Below are 22103 nucleotides of genomic sequence, written 5' to 3' on the forward strand. Positions count from 1 at the left end.
GACGATAAGTATTTTCTTTTAACATGAGGAAACTAAAGCCAGAGGGTTATGATTTGCTTCACAGCTTACAAGACAATAGTGACAGAGTCTGAGCTACACAACACGTCTTGTGGCTCCTAGTGCAATGGTCTCTTTATTACCTGGGTCCACAAATCACTGGGAAAACCAAATTTGCTGCTGTCACTGTCCTAAACCATCATGGACTCAACCAAGGAAATAACTTTTATCCTCTCTGCTCTCCCTTTATCTGTGCCACTGAGGCTCCTCTGCTGCAGTAAAATGATTCTTGCACAATTTCAAGTGCCTGTATTTAACTTATTTAGATGGTCCTTAATGCAAACCAAATTCAGGGCTCTTACTCTTTTTGATCAAACAGTGCAGCAAGCAAAGGTTTTAACTGCATTTCTAACAATTGCAGGCAAGGGCCTGCTCTGTCAGTAGAATATAATTAACGCCAGCTTTCTAATCATCTGGTCATTAATGCCAGCCTTGGTGAAGGGCCTGCTACTTAATAGATAGGAAAATAAGATTAAAGGCCATAAAAAGCCTAAAAGCACATAATATCCTCATATAACAAAGGGAAACTGACCCCTAACCTCACCCCCAGAGTAACAGTGTATAAATTATTAATCCATTTGGAAATTACAGCTTTCAATGATCTAAATCTAGTTGAACTTCTCCAGGCATTTCAACGGTAAACCTTTAACAGGCTAAGACATACACGTGTGTAAATGGGGGACCCCAGTGTGTGAATCTGGACCTGTCTCAAACCTGAGCCTCCGGTTATTCTAGAGCATGTGTGTCAGTCTGTAGTGAAACTTTATTTGCAAAACCTCAAGGACAAATGAGAGACAGCGGTCGGGGGCAAGGGGCAAGCTCCTGTCATAACTGTCATTAATCCAATTTCCAACCCATGCAGATTTCCCTTTGCTGGAAGTGGGCTTGTCCCTTTGCTAGCTATGGGTTTCTGAGCTCAGGGCGGCTTTACTTGGCTCCATCGGGGGAGAGAGAGCCTGTGATTTCTATTTGGGCTGTGAGTTACCTTTCAGTGTGCCTAAGAAGTAAATACATGGATTCAGTAAAAAGCACCTTATTTTCCCTAGAGTCATCAGAAAACATAAACCATTTTTATCCTAGCCCTTTTTATGGATTGAAGATGTTCTAAGAAGAACAAGAGGGAAAATCCTTCCTATATGCCTAGTCAGAAGTCACAATTTTTCTTTCCTTTGACAGTAGCTTCTTCTGCTTTCCCATCCTAGAAGATAAAAGACAATACTGTCCTCCAAGAATTCCCAGAAATTTTTACATTCGTCCCTTGCTTTGGCTTCACCCTTAGCTTGGAAGGAAGGCTAGACTTTTCCCCAGTTTTACATCTAAAGTCAGGAAGGTCCAGAAATCCAGGCCCTAGGGAATCAGTGGGTCGGCTGGGCCAGAGCCTGGGCCGCTAAGTCCCAGTGCCTGGATGATTCTGTCACCTGCCATTGAAAACAGGAACCCCTCAGGGACCAGGAAGCATGAAGGAATCCCAAAGGGAAGGCTGGAACCAGATGTTACAATTTCAAAGCTTGGGCAGGCTAAGGTGGGGTCACATTCACTGGCATGAAAGAGTACCTCCACTCCTACCCCATCTCTGGGTTCCTGTGTGGGGCTGAATCTAGGTTGTTTTGTGTGTGTGTGTGTGTGTGTGTGTGTGTGTGTGTGTGTGTGTGTGTGTTTGCCAGAGAGCACAGTGAGAAACTTCTCTGAGATATCATAGTGGGCCCTGTTGTCCTGTCAAATCAAACCCAAAAGCCATGAGGAAGAGGCAGAGGAACGAATAAAAGAAAAGATCTCACTCCTTAAGAGTGGGTTAACCATGTTCACATACAGCTTGCGGGGTTGTGACTCTGTTGGCTGCTCTGAACTTGGCTGTCCTAGCCTTGGGGTAGATGGAACCATGAACAAATGGCTGCACTTCCATTTTCTCCATTGCCAGCAGGGCCATTGGGAATCTTCTCAGACTTACTTTACCCATTTTCAATCCTCCCATAATCCTCTCAGCACCACTGTCTGCACCACTGTGGGACTTGTTTTGAAGCATTCTTTTCCAAATATAGTCTTGCCCATGGGTTTATGTAGTGCATTTAGTGCCTGTTCTGTACCAGGCGCTATGCTAGATACTGAGGTTAAAGATATGAGCCACTTGTTCCCAAGGAGCCCACAGTCCTCTTTTTTTCCTCAGAAATAAGATCACTTAGGGCAGGAATCAATTCTACCAATTTATATCACCCCCAGTGGGCCAAGTACAGGGTTATAGGCCCAGAGCCCTTGCACAGTGATGAGTTGCATGGATTCAAGGTAATGGTCCTGGATCACCTGCCTATAGGAAGCCTGAATTGGGAACATGGCCAAGGATACATTCTAGAACTTCTCTGTCCAATATGGTAGCTACAAGCCAAGTGTGGATATTTACATTTAAATTAATTAAAACTACATTGTATAAAGTTCAGTTCCTCGGTTTCTCTAGCCACATTTCAAGAACATTTCCACTGCAGAAAGTTCTATCGGGAAGCCCTCTTCCAGAGTCCTTACATAACTCAGGCTTCTTTCAAACTGCAAAGCAGAGTTTCCATACGCCATCCCTGGGTTGCCTGGACAGCCTTTTCTAAAGCTCCCTTGATCCAGCAAGCAAGCTCTCTGAGAACTGTGGCCTACCTCAACACATGTGTTAAGTTGGACCCATAATACTTTCCCCTCTGTTCAGCCTAAGCCTCCCCGATCCTTCAAGGTCCAACTCAAGTGTCCTTTCCTCAACTCCCCCTGCCCTCCTCTTCTGTGAATGTACGTACTTGAATCTACAGCATGCACCCACGTTGATGATATGTTGAATTATTTTACTCTCTACAGTGCTGTCCCATAGGGTGTGCAAACCACTGACTGCACACAGGCACTCCGTAGAGGTGGTATGGGGGACTGAGATTCAACCCACCCTCCACTGTCTCAGCTGTGTACTTTGGCACGGGTGTGTCTCCCTGGAGGAAGTGTCCTTTTTCTAATTTGCACGAAGGACTCTATAGGGTGGTGGCAGCCTTGGTTTTCTAACCATCTTGAGGGCATGAGTCTTGTCTGCCACACAAGACAGCAGCTCTGTGGAGGAAGTGACCTGGTCTTCTGTCTCACCAGTCACACCCCACTCAAGGCCAGATACCACAGACACAAGGAAGCCACAAGGGGCACTCCTGGGACTCACAGTTCTGGTGACTCTTGGTCATGTTCTCGGAGTCTAGCGCATGGTAGAATTCATAGGCTGAGCGGCCAAGCAGCTCCTCAGGGTGGTAACCAATCAGTTCTGTGATTCTGAGTTTTTAAAAAGGCAGCATGTAAGGAAGAAAGACCATATTAACTTAGCACAGCATGTGGGCAGGAGCTAACCGCAGAAGGCAAATCAAACACACACATGCAGATGAACACAATCCAGACTTTCTTGTTGTACCATGTATCCAAGCAAAAGAACACTGTGCTCAATCTACAATTGCAGGTTTAACCAAACCCCTGTCGTTCCTGCCCTTCCTGAAGCCATGTTTGGGAGGAGAGAAAAGCACCAGTTCTGAGGACTCCCTCTCCCCACCACCCCGGTACACACATATGTCTGTTCTCCAAGAACCACTGGAAGGGGCTCACCCCAAGTTTTTACAGATGAGGGAGTAGACATCCAGGAAGGGCAGACAATTTGCTCAATGCCTACACAGGTGTCCAGGGACACAGCAAGAATGAAAACTGGGGCCTCCAGTTGCTACGTCAAGCTCATTCTAGTAGAAGGCAGTATAAATGAAACATGAAAATTATGTGGCCCCAGGTAGAGCCACCTTTGTCTCTGTGTCAACCAGCATGTGAGAGGGAGTCCAGGCAGGCAGAACCCGTCTGTGCTTAAACCTTCACTTTTCTGCAGGTCCTGCCTGTGACCTCAGGTGCCCTCGGACACCAGATCTGCCGTCCATGGCTTTTTCTACTTGTCCCTCACATTTCAAGGAAATGAGGGAGGCAAGGAGGTGCTGAGAGGAAGAAATATTAAATCACAGTCATAGAAATGTGCCTTATTATACTCTAATAGGCAGCTCTGAGATGACACCACTGGCTGTCATTTCAGTGTCCCTTTCTTCATTCTGTAAGGTATCTGGTTTTGATGGGAAGTGGGCAGAGGAAAGGGCAAATGTGGAGAACCATGAAGAATCACTTAACACTCTTAGGACCCTTTGTTCTGTGCTGGAATCACTAAAATAAACAAAGCCCTGCCTAAGAACCACCAGGTTGGCCGCTTTACCCAATATCATGTCCTATCCTAGGCTATATAATACCTCCATATTATCTCTCAAAATCTTGGTGCTCTCACAAACTTTAAATAATGGCTTCACTGTCTTGTTTACTTGGCCTATCACAAGTTAGAAGTGATGCCACAGTCTCATTATTACAATTCTACTTCAGAAGGCATGACTCCTGGATACAGTCCTATAATTTTTTTTTTCTTTTTTTTAATTATTATTATACTTTAAGTTTTAGGGTACATGTGCACAATGTGCAGGTCAGTTACATATGTATACATGTGCCATGCTGGTGTGCTGCACCCATTAACTCGCCATTTAGCATTAGGTATATCTCCTAATGCTATCCCTTCCCCCTCCCCCCACTCCACAACAGTCCCCAGAGTGTGATGTTCCCCTTCCTGTGTCCATGTGTTCTCATTGTTCAATTCCCATCTATGAGTGAGAACATGCGGTGTTTGGTTTTTTGTCCTTGCGATAGTTTACTGGTGGGACTGTAAACTAGTTCAACCATTGTGGAAGTCAGCGTGGCGATTCCTCAGGGATCTAGAACTAGAAATAGAGTCCTATAACTTATCCTTGTAGGGGATCAGTAACACGGAGAGGAAAGCAGAAGCAGAAAGCAGAAGCAGTGGCTCCTTATTTCCTGTCTCTGCTCTAAACCCACCCCCCAAACAGGTCAACTTGCATACGTCTGTCAGACCAAATTGCCCTAAAATACTACTTGCATCCTGCCATACTCCTATTTAAGTATCTACAGCTTTCACTTTTGCCAACCACACCAACAGTAAATGCTGCCTAACTTCCAAGTCCCCCCGGAACCTACTCTCCACCTTTTGAGCAATTTGATTTTCAACTCATCTGTAAAATGTTATGCACCCTCTGTCACGGAAGGCCCCTCTCCCCTCAGTTCCCCATGCCTGGAAAACTCATTCTTGCTGCAGAAGCTTTATGCCTTCTCTTCTCCCCTCTTCTCCAAGCCCTGACACCTCCAGGACCAGCTAAAGCCTCATCTTCTCCACAGAGCCCTCTCCAATTCCTCCAGCACGACGTCTCTCATGAAGTCCTAAGGAGTATGCACAATATTACAGAAAATTATGCATTTGTCTCCTCACATCCTAGGCTGTCAACCCCTGAACTCCGGGACCACTTTCTCCTTTTGCTTCCTCTATAACGGGTACTTAGTAAAAACCTCAACAGCTGACCAGTAGATTGATTTTCTCTTTGAACCTACGGTACAAACAGACACCTGCTTATCCCAGCACTGCTAAGGAACCTGGGCACTAAGGATCTACTTTTCTTTCTAGAATAATATGATTAACTGTCTCAATGTGTGTGCACACACATGCACGCACACACACTCACACACGCACACACACACAGAACCTGTCATGATATTCTGTCCATCCTTTCTTCATTCTGTAAGGCATCTGGTTTTGAAGTGGGCAGAGAAGAGGCAAGTTCTCTGCTTGGGTGAGAATTTGGGGGTTAAAGCCTTTGTCAAACAAGGAGCAGCTCAACAGGGCTGAGAGGCTTAGGTCTCAGCTGATTCAGCCCAGTGGAGATTTCTCCAGTGAGATCCCAGCAGCTCATTTGTGCCAGCCAGCCAGTCTCAGAGCAGAAGGATCTGTCCCCTCGCTTGGCCCTGAGCAGAGAGGTCTCTGAACTCATTAGCAATGGATACATTATCTGGCAACCTGACCCTGGGGCTGGCGCCCAAGTACACCTTGGCAAAGGTGGAGACTGGGGGGAACAAGGAGACAGAACAGTGCTGGTCCTACGATCAACTAGCTTCGCTCCTGGGTCGGATGACTTTCAAGCTTCGCCTGGGAACTAGAACTGCATGAGTGAGCCCTGCTGACAATGGGCTGGCCATCTACAGGCTCACTGACTTGCCAGATAAACTGCTTCTGTTCCTGGGCAGGTCTAGAGTTTTCTAGAGACCCTCCAAAATGAGTCTACTGGCATTCTAGGAAAGATGTCTTTCTACTCTCTGAAGGAATTAAATTTCCTTTCGAGATTAGAATCTTTAAATTAAAATGTTCAAAGTAGATGTTTATTATAATCTGCCTCATAATAAAATGTTTATCTAATTAATGTATCATCCATTCAAAGGCATACAATGGGCATGTTTTGGAAGTGGAAAAACAAACCTAGATTTCAGAACTGCCAGATATCTTCCCAGTAGCAGCTTTCATTTATCTTGTCAACTAAAATAAATATTTAATGTCTTTCTTCATTCCTTTAAACAGACTACTATAAAAACTGGGAAATACACCACATCCCAAACACAATTGAAGAACATTTGAGTTGTCAAACTTCACAAAGCCAGGAAACCCCAACTTAAAGCTCATGGTCATTCGCCCCCATGTGCAGGCACGTAGACGCCAGTGGGGAGGTTAATGAACCGAGCTTGTTTATAAGGTCGCTCCTACGGCACACAAGGGCCTTCCCCGCTCATTTCCCCCAGGCTCCAGACAAGCCTTCCGAGCTGGGCTGTGATAACACAGGTTCATCTGCTCTCTCCATCAGGGGCCAGGGAACTATTTTTTTTTCTTTCTTTCTAATTAAGGACCCCTGACTCACTGGGAAAAAGAAAATCAGTTTGAGGTCACCCATAAATTTAAAAGTCAACTCAGTAGGGCTGTTCTAAGAGAAGAGAGAAATGTACAAGGACTTAATTCACCAGATTTCAAACATAAGAACAGAGGATACTTTTTAATAATAAAGTCAAAAAACAGCAGACCAAGGATGCAATGAGGAGAGAGATGCAGATAGATAGGCAGCCACAAGGAGGCAGAGGAAGGATGAAAGGAAACAGAAAATACAGCTTTAAAGGGGGTTGTTAAATTCTGAAGTTGGTGTTACCCCAAGTAAATATGTGGGTCAGCTCTCTGAGCTCTGGACTTCAGAGTGAGATGTGCCTTCAAAATGTAAAATGAATGATTCATTGCTCTTTACTCTCAAAACTGTTTAGAAGCTCTATTCAAAATACACCACCTACAGCAGAGTGCTCGCAAAAAAATTATTCTCTTGGCTACAGCGTGAGTGCTGCCACCTCAAGTGGCAGAAAGAAATCCACCCACAGGCCTGAGAAGGCTCGCTCTTCTTCCCCGCGTGTAATCGCCAGCACCCGTCCACGTGCGGTGCAGCGCCACGGTGCTTGACTTCAGATGCCACTGCCTGGAGTCACGCAAGATCTGGCTGCAGTTTTTACCCCTGTTCCCTACATGAGTAAAGGATTTGCTAGGTAAATTAATCATGTAAGCAAGATGGTGAGAGAGTATTTATACTGTTTAAGAGGATGAAAGTTTTAAGTACTTCGTAACCACCTATTTGTTTTCCAAAGAATGTATCTGCTAATAAATACTTCAAGTTGGCTTGCTTTCCTTCCACACTCTGCCCATCGCCTCTCCTCAGCACCCTGTGATTTATCTCATTTTGGTTTCTATATGTGCTTATAAGATTTGACAGCGCGTTTCCTTACTAATATCTACACTGTTCACTAACTCAGATTTCAGTGCCTTCGGTTGGTTTTAATATATTTTCATCTAGATTTTGTTTGCTTTAAACAGTACTTAAGCCTTGTGTTTTCCTCAAATACTACATGGTTATATGAAATCTATACAACCAGCTCTGTAATTAACGGGAAATCCATTTCTATCCTGTCTGTGGAGTGTTACAGGGTACCTGTGGGGGTAAGTGTATACATAGGAAGGTTGTGTGTGTGTTTTACCACTTATGGCTCTTTATAGTTCTTCTTACTGACATTATCTTTAGGATCCTCAACCTTTCCCTCACTTTTACCATTTTTACTTATTCTCAACTTCTTTGTACAAAAACAATTCATCATAAATTTATCCACAGAACTTGGAATGTAGGCATCTTTATTAAACTGTAACTCCTGATATTAATATGTCCTATGTTCCCTAAATCCAATGACAAAACAGGGTTGCCCTAAAGTTCTTTACCTGTAAAAATTGTATGACCCTCTTTGTTGATTTGAAATTTTTACTGTAATTTTGAAACCTCTTCCCCTGGTGATACTGCTCCTATCCACATAATTTGGTTTTATAATTTATTTCTAAGATACAGAAGACTCCTACAACTGACAAAATCGCAGTAGGATTATATGATAATTAGAAAGGCTTGGCCTCTATCTCCCTGACGACCTGGCTTCCTTCACAGTTACCTCTTTCACCACTAGATGACACCTCCACATGATTTTAAGAACCACCCTATTTTAAAGTTAAACTACTTGGGAACAACTTTTGTCTTCCTTTTGGGTAAATGGAATGTTATATTTTGTACCATTCACTGTGGTTTCATTAAATGGCTTATGTCTCAAACTCTCAACTCCTGAAGATCAGGAATCATCTCTTTTACTTTGATGTAATGGTCTCTGGCATACAGTTACATAGCAGATGCTCAGTAAATGACAGTTCGTAACTGGTTGCTCAGTATTTCGGGAAACACAGTATATTGCCTATGTTTCAATTGTAAATGAAGAAGAGATCATTAATTCCATTAATAATCAGGATATTTTTCTTTTACCCTGCTACTCAACTTGCTCCCCTTGTCTAGAGCAGTTGACCATAGGTACATAAATGTGACTGACATATGAATTGTTATGAAATTTACTTTTAAAAGTATTTACTATTTTAAAAATAACTAATGCAAGACTTAATATGGTACTCTGATCCCTCATTAACAGGAGGACAAATGCATTTTGAACCATCTGTATTCCTTTATTCTATTTCAGATGTTTCAGAATAGTTTGTTTCAGATTCAACTGATTTGACCTGAGAGTTCAATGTAAAATTAGAGTTGTCTTTTCTCTCTTCTGTTTCTCTCCCTTCTTTCCTGTCTGTTTTCATCTTTTTCTCCATGACCCTTTTTCTTTTTTTGCTTGTGTCTGTGGTCTCAGTATATCTAAGACAAGTACCAAATTGCTTCAAAATTGATTTTGTGGATTCTAACTGCCATACATTTTCTTCAGATTCTAACTTTTCTTGTAGGAAAACAATCCCCTTTGTGGGAATCACAGCACCTTGTGTGTCTCAGATGTCATTAAACCTAGTGAATTTCCTGATTAAAATGGAAAACCCCTCACCCCACTAGGTATCATGGACAGGCATTGGTTTTTGCAGCATTTGTCTCTAAAGGGGAATTGAGGCGGAGAGTGTATATATGTGTGCATGTGCATATGCTTCTCCCCATCCCACCACAAAGAGTGAAAACAAAACAAGCTACCAAAACCAAAAAAATCCCAGGCCTCATAAAAGCAATTAAGATATAACACTTCGGGATTAAGGACTTAAAATAGTCACTTCATCAACTGTCTAAGCCATTCTGTGCCCTTGTTAACTAATCTGCTAATCGGTTAAACACAACTTCTGTGTGACACAGCATTCTATGTCTTTAAATGCTTCTACATGCAGCTCTCCAGCACCACTGAATTCAGACTTGGGGCCATGTAATTAGGTTTCTTGAAAGGCAAGATTTTGCTGAAAATGCAGTGTGTCTCGCAGAACTTATAAGCAACATCACCCTCTACATTATGAGTCACAAAGCCCTAAATCACGAGGCTTGATACTTCCTTTAAGCCAGAAGCTACTCTGCCTACCAGCCCTGAGCCAAACCAAGAAGTCAGCACAGCATCTTTCCCCTTTCTATGTACATTTCCTCTCCAGCCACACTTAGACTTCCAATTCCTTGTGTTTCTCCCCCTCTTCTTTTGTCTGAAGGTTAGTACCTTCACAAAATTACCTGAAACTCATTTAAACCAAGATAATGAATAAAGGATAACACTGAATTACCCCTTCCAGAGGATTTCTTCTCACTGTAACAAGGATCAAAATCTTAAGCTTAAAAAAATTCTCTTTTCTATTATCTAGGGATGCCAAGTTATTTTCTAGGACAGTAGGGTTTTCCCAGTGCTCATGGAGTTACGTTACGGATGTGCTTCACTCACCAGGGTGAAGCACCTATCTGACTTTCATCATCCACAGCACTATATATGCTCCCAGGCTATATGGCTAGGTCGGCTTGAGCCACTTCACCTCAAAGCCAGTGACACAGGGGCTATGCACTGGGATTGTCCATGTTATCCCACAAGACTACTGAGAGAGGTACACGAAGCTGTGTCTTCTGCCCAGAATGTTCACTTGAATACAAAGACTGCATCTGATAAATAACCTTACCTATAACATGGATTCCTGCAGTGCCTGTCACTAACAGGGCAATCTTCTTCTTGAACCACCATCATTATCATCACCACCACCACCACCACCACCACCACCACTACCACCACCACCACCACCACTAACAATTACAATAAATGGTGACTGTGTCGAAGTTCCAGGACGGAAGGCTTCATACATGACATTTTCTCCCTATGAGGTTAGAACATTTCTTTCCACTTATATAACTACCCACTAGCTCCAAAAGCTGTGAATCCTGGCCCTACTGTGTTCAGAACTGAAGGACAGGAATGACTCAAGGATACTTTTACAAAAGTTCTGAAATTGTTCCACAAGTGGTGGCCAACTCTAAGAAGGGGCGACCAACCAACACCAGGCCAGTCTGGAATCAGAGGAGAGAAACCCCATCCTGGGGAGGAGGGTCCCTCCCATGAAGAAACCAGATGCCCTTAGGATGTCCAGCTGATAAGAGAAAAGTGGGTAGGCCTGGGGGAGGCTGAGCAGGAGCTTTTTTCCTGGGGTTCCATGGTTTCCTGCTGGCTGAGGAAGACGAGGCAGATTCTTGCTGATCTGGGGGTCAGATTCTTCCTCTTCCTGCCCCCAGCCACTAACTGCCTTCAGAAGTGGTTTCGGCTCCTTGAGTTTAGTGGAAGATTCTGCTTTGGAGGAGGCCAAGGACAGGAAGTAAGATATAAGCAATAACAAGAAGCCTCACATGTGTTGTAGTGTCTGGACTTCTCAAAGTGCTTGCACAGCCATTATCTCATTTTACAGTGACCCCATGAAACAGGTTACAAAGTGTTATCTCTATTTTGGAGAAGGGGAAACTGAGATCTCAGGGTTTCCTGAGGAGAAACCCTAGAAGATGAGAGAAGAGTGGCAAAGAGTTTGGGGTGGCAAAGAGCTGCCACAGGAACTGTCACCCTGGGACACATGGCGGCTCTAGATGCTACAGAAAGCTGAGGTCAGGCGGGGAGATCTCTGCCAGGAAGGGCACATCTGGGGTGTGCTGCTCAGCAAGCCGCAGTGGCGCTTACTCAAGCCAGGCCTACCATGGGCCCAGTCTTCTGCATTTCCTTCCCTCCCTGGGGCCGGCCATTGCTCCGGGCATCTGTTCTCCCCATCTTCCTCCTCCTACCTCCCATCATCAGGTTCCACAGTCCCAGAGGCAGGGCTGGTGGGGGAGTTAGGAGCTGTGGGGTATCTAAATACTCCCTCCTATGACAACCCCAGCCTCTTCCCCACCTGCTTCCATCTTCTAAATGAGCTAAGAACCCGAGATGGCATGATATGCATAAGCAGTCTTAGGCACTCTTTCAACAACTCTAATAAAGGTGATAATAAGAGCTAACATTGAACATTTATTACTAAATTTGAACCTAGGCCATCTAGTCCTGAAGCCCATGCTCTTAATCACTACTGTGTCTCCTAAGAGACACCGGGCCTGGCACTGGGGGGTTAGCATCTGGCTTAGCTACCTTCATCTTCTTCAAAATGGCTGGACACTGGCCGGAATGGAGTTGCATGCAGGAAGGAACAAGGCGGAGGGAAAGGCTCAGTCAGTAAGGAAGAGGGTCAGTCTCCAGGGCAGAAGCTGATGCTCCTTACTGGCCTCTGAAGCAGGAGTACAGATGGAAGTCTCTAGACTCTTTCTCCTGGGGCAGAAGACTGCCTTGAGAATTTCCTCAGGAGCCTGATACACGTATGGAGAAATATGTTCACACCACAATGATGAGAAGAGTTGCACACCAGGAAAGCTCTGCAGATGGACCCTGAGGCTCTGTCAATGGGAGACCACCAAATACAGTACTGGGAACCTCTGAGGGGCACTGATGCAATGAAACAGTGGCACAGGTCCACGAACATGCACCCGGCAATACCATGTCTATGTCCAGTTCCACACCTTTAATACAGGCACAACTCCCCACACACACAGGTAAGACCCATTTCTGCCCACAGCATACACACCCATGGCCCCCTACCTGTCATCACAGTAGGTGAACTTCATGTCCATGCTGTGGCGGCTCAGGAAGGTCTTGCTATCCAGGGGGATGTCCATGTGGGATGGGTGCTGGATTGGTTCACACATGATGATGAGGCAGGACAGCAGGGGCTCCTTGTAGCCACACAGACTACTGTGAGGAGGGCAGTTGTTGTAGACTTTCACCTGGCCCGTGCAGTGCAAGACCTGAGACAGGCGTGGAAGGGTCAGACATGGGGCCGAGAGTGCTGGGGGTGGGGGTAGGGCCTTAGGCATCCCCTGCACCGCCGTCACCCTACACCTGGGACTCCAACCCAGGCCTGATGTTGCCCTACCTTCCAGGTGGCTGACTTGAGGTTGACAGTACGGCCTCTGTTGGTGACCGTGCACTTCATCCTCATGAAGAAGTCCCGCTCTGTGGACATGTCTTTGCTTTTTTTCCCAAAACCAGAGCCTGGATGTGGAAGGATGGGAAGAACCAGCTGAAGTCAGTTTTATATGGATATTCATGAGAGGGGCCCAGCTGCAGTTTTTCTTGGCAGCCTATTGTTTATATTTTCCAAATATCTGCTCTCTTAGCACCTGTGGTCTGCCATCAACACTGAGCTCCATCATGGCCTGTGGACTAATGGTTCCTACTCTCCAGCTTATCTCCTCAACTGGAGCATAAACTCCCACAAGGTAGGAGCTGCTCCATCATTTGATTTCCCATTGCATCTGGAACATGGTCAGTGGTGCCTTCAGAGCAGCGACACAACGACTGCCTATCAGCCACTAACTCAGCCACCCTTTCCTGGGGCAGGCCCAGGTCTTCTTGCAGAAATTCCAAGGGACAGTCTGGGTGAGGCCACAGTTACTCCAAGGGTGTAAGCCTTCCTCACAGGTTAGAAATGTCTCTCAGACACTCCCGTCTTTCCTTTATAACCTGTCTCTCAGGAGGAATTTAACCCCTCCTGTACCCCATTTGCAAACTGCAATAGCTGTGTTCAGGATACCATGCCATTAACTTTGTCCCTGAAGTGACATATGTATCAAGGGTCGAGAGAGACCTCTGGTACGAATCTCCTTACAGTGGATTTGGTGAGCAAGTCCACTTTATGGATTAACTCAACCTGGATCATATCCTCTCTCTCAGCAAAAATTAAATAAATCACCAAAACCAGCAATATAGCTTCCTTCCTTATAGTTGCCAAACAGCCTACCGATTCAGAACCATTTTCCACTTTTTGTAAAACAAAGTAATGAAGAATGCCAACTGAATCCCACTTGTCTGTGTCTAAATCCTGCCTACACCACCATCTCTGGTACCTACTTTCAAAGATATAATCCTGCCCCCTACCCAGCATCATAGAACAATCTAGAGCCTTGTTTCAAATAGTCACACTCCTTCCTCCAGGAACAGTCACCAGCCCCTGCACTTAAACTTCCAGAGGACCTTGACTTTACTGACATATTCTTGAAGAGTTATGTGTCAAAGGAACTGTGGCACCCTTGAACAAAACTTCAACATCCTTAGGGGACCCCACTCAGTAACAGACTGAATAGTGAATTTTTTTAAAAAAGAACATTCCTTCATCACGATTATAAAACCATTTCTCCCATACCAAATTATGATTCTTACCATTTTAATTTTCAGAGGTGGGGTTAGCATACAATGAGATATACCTGTATCTTGGGATCTGGCCCCACCACCAGGACCAGACCAGTTGTTGGGTATAAGGGGGCTGGAGGGATTCATTTGTGGCTGCTGCTTGGGTATTAGTGAGGCCTCTTAACTTGCTAACCTCTGGATTCTCCCCATGCTGACATTTGATCTTTTTGTTTGTTTGTTTGTTTTGAGACAGAGTCTCGCTCTGTCGCCAGGCTGGAGTGCAGTGGTGTGATCTTGGCTCACTGCAATCTCTGCCTCCTGGGTTCAAGTGATTCTTCTGCCTCAGCCTTCCAAGTAGCTGGGACTACAGGCAGGTGCCACCACGCCCAGCTAATTTTTGTATTTTTGGTAGAGACGGGGTTTCAACATGTTGGCCAGGATGGTCTCGATCTCTTGATCTTGTGATCCACCTACCTCGGCCTCCGAAAGTCCTGGGATTACAGGCGTGAGCCACCGTGCCCAGCCTTGATCATTCTTTCTAAACACTGCTCCACACAGATCACTCCACCCCTGCACAGAAACCTTCAATAGCTCCCCATTGTCTATGGAATAAAGTTCAAGGCCCTCCACCTGGCCTTCAAAGCCTTCCACAATCTGCCTCATGGCTTTCTTTTCCTCTAGGAACTCACACTGACCCTTTAGGTCTAGATCACGAGTCCACCTACAGGCTGGCAGCTTCAGTGAAGATTTGCTGATTCACTGAGTTTGACTGATCCCAAGTCCTCAATATGCAGATCAAGAGATCTAAAGTTCTAATCAGATAATTAGAGGTCACTTAGCTGTGAATCATGGCACTTGAAAACTGAAAGGTCGTCGCCTTTGCCTAGTCCAATACCATCAATTTGAAAAGAAAGACTCTGAGGAACAGAGAAGTAGGGTACTTGCTTCTGGTCACAGACTCAAACTCAGACTGTGGTCAGTGGTTGAACTGAGACTAAGAACCCAAAGGCCAAAGGGTTTCTGGAGTACAGAAGAAATCAGTCTTTGGTTTTCTCAGGCTTTCTCAGAAAGCCCATTCAGAACATGAATCCTCTTTTTAGAGAGGTTTAGAAAGTCTGGTAGCCCCTTCCCCACAGAACCAGACAAGACACTGAGCAGCCTACAGGGTGCTCTCTGCCAGTGTACCCTAGGACCCAGGTGGTCTAAGTCCTGCAGATGAGAGAGCAGAGGAGCTGGGTGAGGGAGCTGTGGCAGTGGTAGAAGAGGAGGTGGTTGTAATTCTGTACTTTGCAGGCTCAGTCTGTAATAGGGTGGAGGTGAGCCAATGAAGTGTCTGTTTTTGCAGCGTGTGTGGTAATAAGAGCCAAACCTTGTAGGCTTAGCCTCACTGCCTCTGTTATTCAGGCTGGACAAGCACAAGCCCCATGGCAGTGACAGGTGAGGTTGTTAAAGAGGACATCTAGACATGCACAGAATCTCCCCAGACCAGTGACAGAATCTCAGGTTTGGAAGGGACCTTGGCAGTCATTAAGCCCCACTTCTGACCAAAGCTTCAGTCCTCTTAACAATGTCCCTATTCATGCCTTTGTTGAATGGCCACAGTTACAAGAGAGGAAGCTCCACTGCCATTGCAACGTGCTTTCTGCCTGTGTGGGTCCTCTCATCCACTGGCACCTGCTGGGTATCCCCATGGGTAAGGTCCTGAATGCTAGATCTTTTAAAACCTCTTCTCCGTCAAAACCTACTTGACCTACGTCTCATCAGGGTACCATTTCCTGTGGTAGCTCATCTCCAAAAGTAGCTCCAACAAGCCATGCCTTTTGACACTCACGGCTTTGTGTAGTTTCCTCCCACAATGAGCCAGGGCTGGCCGGTAACATGCTCTAACCAACAAGATGGGGCAGAAGTGATGCTCTGCCAGTCTGGGGACAAAGCCTTGGGAAGGCCTGGCAGCTTCCACTTTAGTGCTTCTGGGAGCCCTAAACTGCCACATAAGATGTCTGGCTACCCTAGAGACACCATATGGAGAGGGAGAGTCTCTGAGACTCCATGGAGTGAAAGAACAGTCCTGTTGTCCCAGCATGCCAACTGAGTCCAGGGTTCCAGCCACCTGCCACAAGGTCCCAGACGTGTGTGAGCTATCCTGATCACCCCAGCCTAGTCTGGCCCCCAGATGACTGCAGCCCAGCTGACATCACATGGAGTACAAGACCCACCCACTGAACCCACAGAACCCTGGGAGATAATCATCAAAGCCCTATGTTTTAGGTGGTTTGTTACACAGCAATAGATAACTACAGTAGTTACTATGAGCACTTTGGCACAGACTAGTTCCTCATTGGTTTGGGTGGTGTCATTTGGCAGAGATGCTTGACTCTTGGGTGATGAAACCTCCTAGAGACAGTGTCCTAACCCAAAGGTGTCCCCTAGTAGTGGGACACCAGGCACCATGCGGGGCCAGCAGGAGATATTTCTGAGTACTGGATCCTCTCAATGCCCCAATCTCATCTCACAGGCCACATACTTAAATTTTTTAAGGACATCCATTTTTTCTGCATCACAAGGGCCGTGAGCTGTCTCCCTTATACTCGTAGACAAAGGGGAGGCAGATTCCCACCCAGTGGGGGCAAGAAGGAAGTAAACACAATTAAGGATACCATTTTTGAGACTCAGGTTCTCACGAATCTCCTCATGGTCACAGGGATGAGTGAAGTCAAAGATACTATGTCCTGTTAGCTCCACCTGTTTCAAAAACAAGGTTAGGCATCATTATTCCTCACAGTGAAGTAAAAGACTCCAAGAGGAAGCTGAGCCACCTTCCAGATTTGGAGGCAGAGAGGAGACTGAATTCGGTTTTCTCATAATCCCAGTCCAGCGTCAGGTCCACAGACAGAAAGATGTAATCGGGGACTACTGATGATGACAGAGACTTCGTCTGTTAATGAGTCAGCAGAGAGCTGTCTACCAGGATGGACATGAGCAAAGCCAAACCCAGTGCTTGGGGGTGGGAGTGTGGCCTGAGGCGTGTGGCCTGAGGTCAGCGAGGGTCACAGTGCGCATTTGCAGGGAGAGGTCAAGTGGGATTGTGGCTAGCACCTTCCTCTCATTTCTGCCCCCAAATGGAAACATTTCTTCTTTTGAAAGAGATAGAGGAGGGTGTCACCTGTGTAAGTCCCATGAACTTGCTGATGTTTTCTGACAGAAAGATCATGTCGCCATCTTGGGTCACCACAGCAATGAAACCCTCCAAGGCTTTCAGGTACAAGTTGTCCATCTGCTGGTCAGCTTCAGCTTCAGACTCATTTTCAGAGCAAACTGGAAAGAGGGGGGTGGGACAGCTTGCATGAATGTGGAGTGAAAACAGATGTGACTGGCACAGATAGGCATTTGCTAGGGATGGTGCAAAGGCATCGGGTGGACTTTTCTGGAAACGCGCACCGCTGACCATCTGAATGTCTGCCTCCGCCCAGCAGCAGGCACTGGATGAGCACCACTGCACAGAGGACACCCTGACGGGAGCTGTGAGGACAGTGTGCTTGTTGTGACAACAGTACTTCTGGCACTAGTAATGAGAGCAGTAGGAGCTGCTGTGTGAGTGGTTCAGGGTGGAAGTTTTCCCAGGCTGCCCCCAGCAACCACCTGTACAGCCTGTAGACTCAGCTCTTGTCCCAGACCAAAAAAACCTTTTAGGCCCCAGGCCTTTGGTTGTTATACACAGACCATAGATTTTATTTCAGCCCTCTTCTCCTAGTTCATTATTTATCTCCAAAGACATTTACTTATGAAAATTTGTATTTATCCAGTGCAAACATCAATCAAAGTATGCCTGAATATAATGGTAGACGTAGTAGTGGGAACAAATTTTAGCTGCTAATATATATTGCAATTACTACATGAAAGGTACTGCACTAAGCATGCTATGTAATCTTCACAATGACCTACGAGGTAGATACTATTCTTAATCTCATTTTACAGATGAAGTGTAGAGAGGTTAAGCCATTTGTCCAAAGGTATAAAGATTGCAAAGCTAGCAAGCTTTGACAGCTGAATCCAGAAGCCACACTCAACCATTCATAGGCTTTGGAGTTAAACACAGGTTCTATTCCCAGATCAGCCTCCTATTAGGCTATGACTCTGGGTAAGTGACAGCCTCTTTGGATATCACTTTCCTCATCAGCTAAATGGGAATAACAATTTCCATCTCCGAATTGTAAGGATTAGATAATTTACGTAAAGTGCCTAAAACTATAACAACAGTAAATTCTTTCTTCTTTCTGCTCCAAGACATGCACTACCCTCAAATTGCTCAGATCCCAGGTGAGGAATATGTAGCACTCAGAGATGCAAAGCTGAATAAAAGTTCAAGGGTGTCATAGCTGGGCTCCCAAGGAAAAGTGTAGATGGGAAGAACTCTAAGGGTCAGAGGACGAGGGGGTCGCTTTGGGGTGATCACAGACAACTAATTGTTCCAAAGAAGATTTGAAGAGTCTTAGAAAAAACCGATTTCACTCTGTGGAATGAAAGAAGGGCCTTCTGAACCAGATGGGATTGTGTGAACACTGGAAAACACCTGGAGCAAGCTTCAGTCCTAGGACTGAAGAGAGGCCCATCTGGCTGAAGAAGAGAATCCATTTCCCAGTCTCAGAGATTGGGCTGGTGAGGCAGGCCCAGTGTCCTGGAGGGGCCTCACATGTCAAGCAAATGTGATCAGAGGAGTGCATTTCAAAGCACTGCTTTGGGGAGATTAGTCTGGCAATGGCATACAGAATGGTTTGGAGAGAGTGAAGCCCAGAGGTGCAAAACAGAGTGAGCAGGCAACTGCATTCTCAGCAGGCTGTACAGGTGGTTGCTGGGTGCAGCCTAGGAAAACTTCCACCCCGAACCACCCACACTTTGAGTATCCTGGCCTATCTAGTATACCTCTGCTATCTGAAAAATACAGACTCGGCTCTTGTCCCAGACCAAAAAAACCTCTTAGGCCCCAGGCCTTGATTGTTATACACAGACCACCGACTTTATTTCAGCCCTCTTCTCCTAGTTCATTATTTAACTCCAAAGACATTTACTTATGAAAATTTGTATTTATCCAGTGCAAACATCAATCAAAGTATGCCTCACTTGATTTATAGAACAAGGGGATTAGAGAGTAATTTGTCACTTGCAAACATTAATATTCACTTAATTAAAAGGAGTCTTTCAAATGGAGACTATTCTGAGGAACGTAGAATGTAATTCAATTTATAGGCCACTTGGCCAGGGACACATCAATGCTGTGAAATGTCATTCAAGGGCCTTTCTGCAAGGGAACCGGATTTCGCTTTTATCTTCTTCCTTGAGCCTCTAAATTTAAGCTTTGGGTTACCTGCCATTATTCCTCAAGAAGAACAAATCCAAATTACAAGATCTTCCTACCAAGAGGCTTCAGTGAAGGCAAAGGGGACCAGCTATCTTTCAGGACACAGGATCAGAGAACACGCCAGAGTCACAGATGCCTTCGGCAGAGGATCACAGTGGGTCCCGTCCAGGGATGGGCAAGCCTTCAGAGCCAAGAGTTGGGTTGTACAGAGTAATGCCCCGGTGGCTTTCCCTCTGTTTTGCTAAAATGGTGAAACAAGGGAAGTTCTTTCCTCTCCACACCCTCGTTCAGGTGGCTAGCCTGGAGAGGGGAGAACCACAGGTCATGGGAATGACCTTACACCATACATAGACGCACACCTGATCTCTGTTTGGGGTTTCTTCTGATACACCTGTTCTCTGCCAGCTAACCAGCCCGCTGAAGCGATGATAAAATGTCCCAGGTGTGGGCGATGCCACTGTGAATGTTAACTTTCCCAGCTAAAATCTTCATTTGAACAGGGGCTTTAGGGGAGAAAATGACTTAACTCAGTGCTTTCAAATTTGAGTATGCATCAGAATCATCTATAGTTCAGGCTAAAAGAAAAATTTCTGGGACCAGGACTGCTACATAATTTGCGTGGCCCAGTGCAAAATAAAAATGTGAGACCTCTCATTGGAAAAATTAAACCAAGCCTGAGAACCTTCCAAGTGTGGCGCCCTCTAAGACTGCCTGTGCTGCACGCCCATGAAACTGGCCCTGGATGAGCCCCCGCTGGGTTGCTGGTTCGGTAGGTCTTTAGTGGGAACTGAGAATCTGTTTTTCTAAAAAGTTCCCAGGTGATGCTGACCCTGCTACTCACAGGACCACATGCTGAGAGCTATGTCCTCAACTCAAAGATTCTACGAGTGACCTTAATTAGCCTGTGTTGGCAGGTGGTGACTTATTTTGGAGATGAGTGAGGAGAGGTTTTCAGCACCACTTCAATCACACCAGATAGGTGACCACCTTCTGTAGATACACAGAGGCCAACCCTGTGGTTTCTAGCCAACCGAGAAGATATTTTCTCTTCAATTTCTTTGATCTCAGTGGTAACGCTGACTTCAAAATCTGAAGTAATCCCAAGACAACCCTATTTGGGTTAACTAGTCCCAGAGGAAATAGTCCTGCTTAAAATTTCCTGTTTTTAACAGTTCCAACACAGCCAAACTGGTTTCCACCCATGCCCAGTGCAGTTGCTTCCAGGAGGTGGCGAAATTGGCTACAGCAGCATCGGGTCAGCTGGCCTCTGGGAGGGAGAGGGGCAATCTAGGGCCACGAAGGGAAACAGAATGTCTTGGGACTGAGGTCACAATGGCTGGAGGACCAGGAAGCCAGCAGGTTGGCCCCAGGGACCCTGTGACAGCAGGGCTGGGACAGGCTCTCTTCCCTCTGTGGAACTAGTTGCCCTCACAGCACCTGCTTATTCTCCTGGGAGCTTCTGAAGGAACCTGGCCAGGTCACTCCCAGCTTGGAGCTGAGAGTGAAAACTGTGGAGACAGGAGGTAGACCCTCTCACCCTGGAGGCTCATGTCACAGATTTGCTGAAGACCCCTCTGCCCCTTCCCTATGAACATCGTGTCTTCCCTGATGTACCATTAATATCCTACTCAGTGTTATGGACATGGAAAAATGCACTAATTCCCTACACCGTTATTAAGTTTCTACTGTGTTCATGTCTGCTTTATGCTAGGCACAAGGTAATCTGTCCACAAGTGTCACTTACTGTGTGCTCAGTCCTGTCCTAAGGAGAATCAGGAATACTGAAAGGTGTAAGAGCAATTCCTTCCCTCGGAATCGACAGACTGGTGGGGAAGACAGAGATAAACTGCTGTAAGGTGTTGCAACAATCCAGCATCAACTCTTGGTCAGAACAAAGTGAGGAGCCCAGAGTAGGTGTTCAATAAGCCACCAACTGGGTCTGTAAATCATCCTGGGCTCCAGATCTCAGTTACTTGCTTCTGAAGACCCTTCAGGGTCTGACCCCAAAGACGAGAGGTAGGTTATTAAAACCAGAGGTGCTCTGCTGAGACAGTGCATGCCCGTCCTGGGGAGCATAACAAGATTCTTTAATGCTAAAAATAGCCCCAGTAAACAGGCTTTGATGACTCCCCACAGCCAGGATATGCGCGGGCTGAGGTTTTGGAGCACTTTTTCCGGAGCATCGCTCATTTCCTTCAGGCAGCACCGCCCATGTGGGGTGGGACTTCCTGGGCAGCAGGGGCTGTGCATTGGGAGAGAGCAGGCAGAGTGGCAGAGCAGAGCCTCCTGAGTGGTCTCAGAGACCAGGCTGTCCCACGGTGCTGCTGGTCAGAATGCTGGCTGCAATTTTATTCCACCAAGGTCAATTTGCCTCGTTTCCTTCTCCGAGAAGTTCCAGGACTGCTCTGACTGTTCTTAAAGCCATTCTGATGGGGTCTTCCTGGTTCAGATGTGCTTGGCAGTCACCACTTTGTGATCACCACAGGGGCCTTCCTTCTAAGGCTCTGCCTAAACTGATTCCTCCCCTCCACCTGACCCATGGCCTGGCCCCCCAATCCCCGCCCTCCCGGATGTGCAGACTGCAAGAGCAGTGCCAGTCAAGCCACGGGGAAATCATTCTGGGATCGCTTGCTGAATCCTTAGCCATACCTTTAAATGCCACCATTAGCAGGCC

At 46.0% G+C, this 22103-nt stretch overlaps 1 protein-coding gene across 2 annotated transcripts in view; it reads right to left on the minus strand.

Annotated features, from left to right (window-relative positions):
• EPAS1 (endothelial PAS domain protein 1) overlaps positions 1 to 22103 on the minus strand; it is an 89753-nt gene that overhangs the window by 13527 nt on the left and 54123 nt on the right. For both annotated transcript variants that reach the window (XM_002812065.6, XM_063713709.1), the window contains exons 3-7: positions 17237 to 17388; positions 16731 to 16815; positions 12818 to 12936; positions 12484 to 12689; positions 3230 to 3336 (exon numbers count right to left, since the gene is read on the minus strand). In XM_002812065.6, the coding sequence (XP_002812111.2) occupies positions 3230 to 3336; positions 12484 to 12689; positions 12818 to 12936; positions 16731 to 16815; positions 17237 to 17388 (669 nt within the window). The remainder of the gene's footprint in view (positions 1 to 3229; positions 3337 to 12483; positions 12690 to 12817; positions 12937 to 16730; positions 16816 to 17236; positions 17389 to 22103) is intronic.

The sequence above is a fragment of the Pongo abelii genome, chromosome 12 (genome assembly GCF_028885655.2).
Source record: "Pongo abelii isolate AG06213 chromosome 12, NHGRI_mPonAbe1-v2.0_pri, whole genome shotgun sequence".
Classification (NCBI taxonomy): domain Eukaryota; kingdom Metazoa; phylum Chordata; class Mammalia; order Primates; family Hominidae; genus Pongo; species Pongo abelii.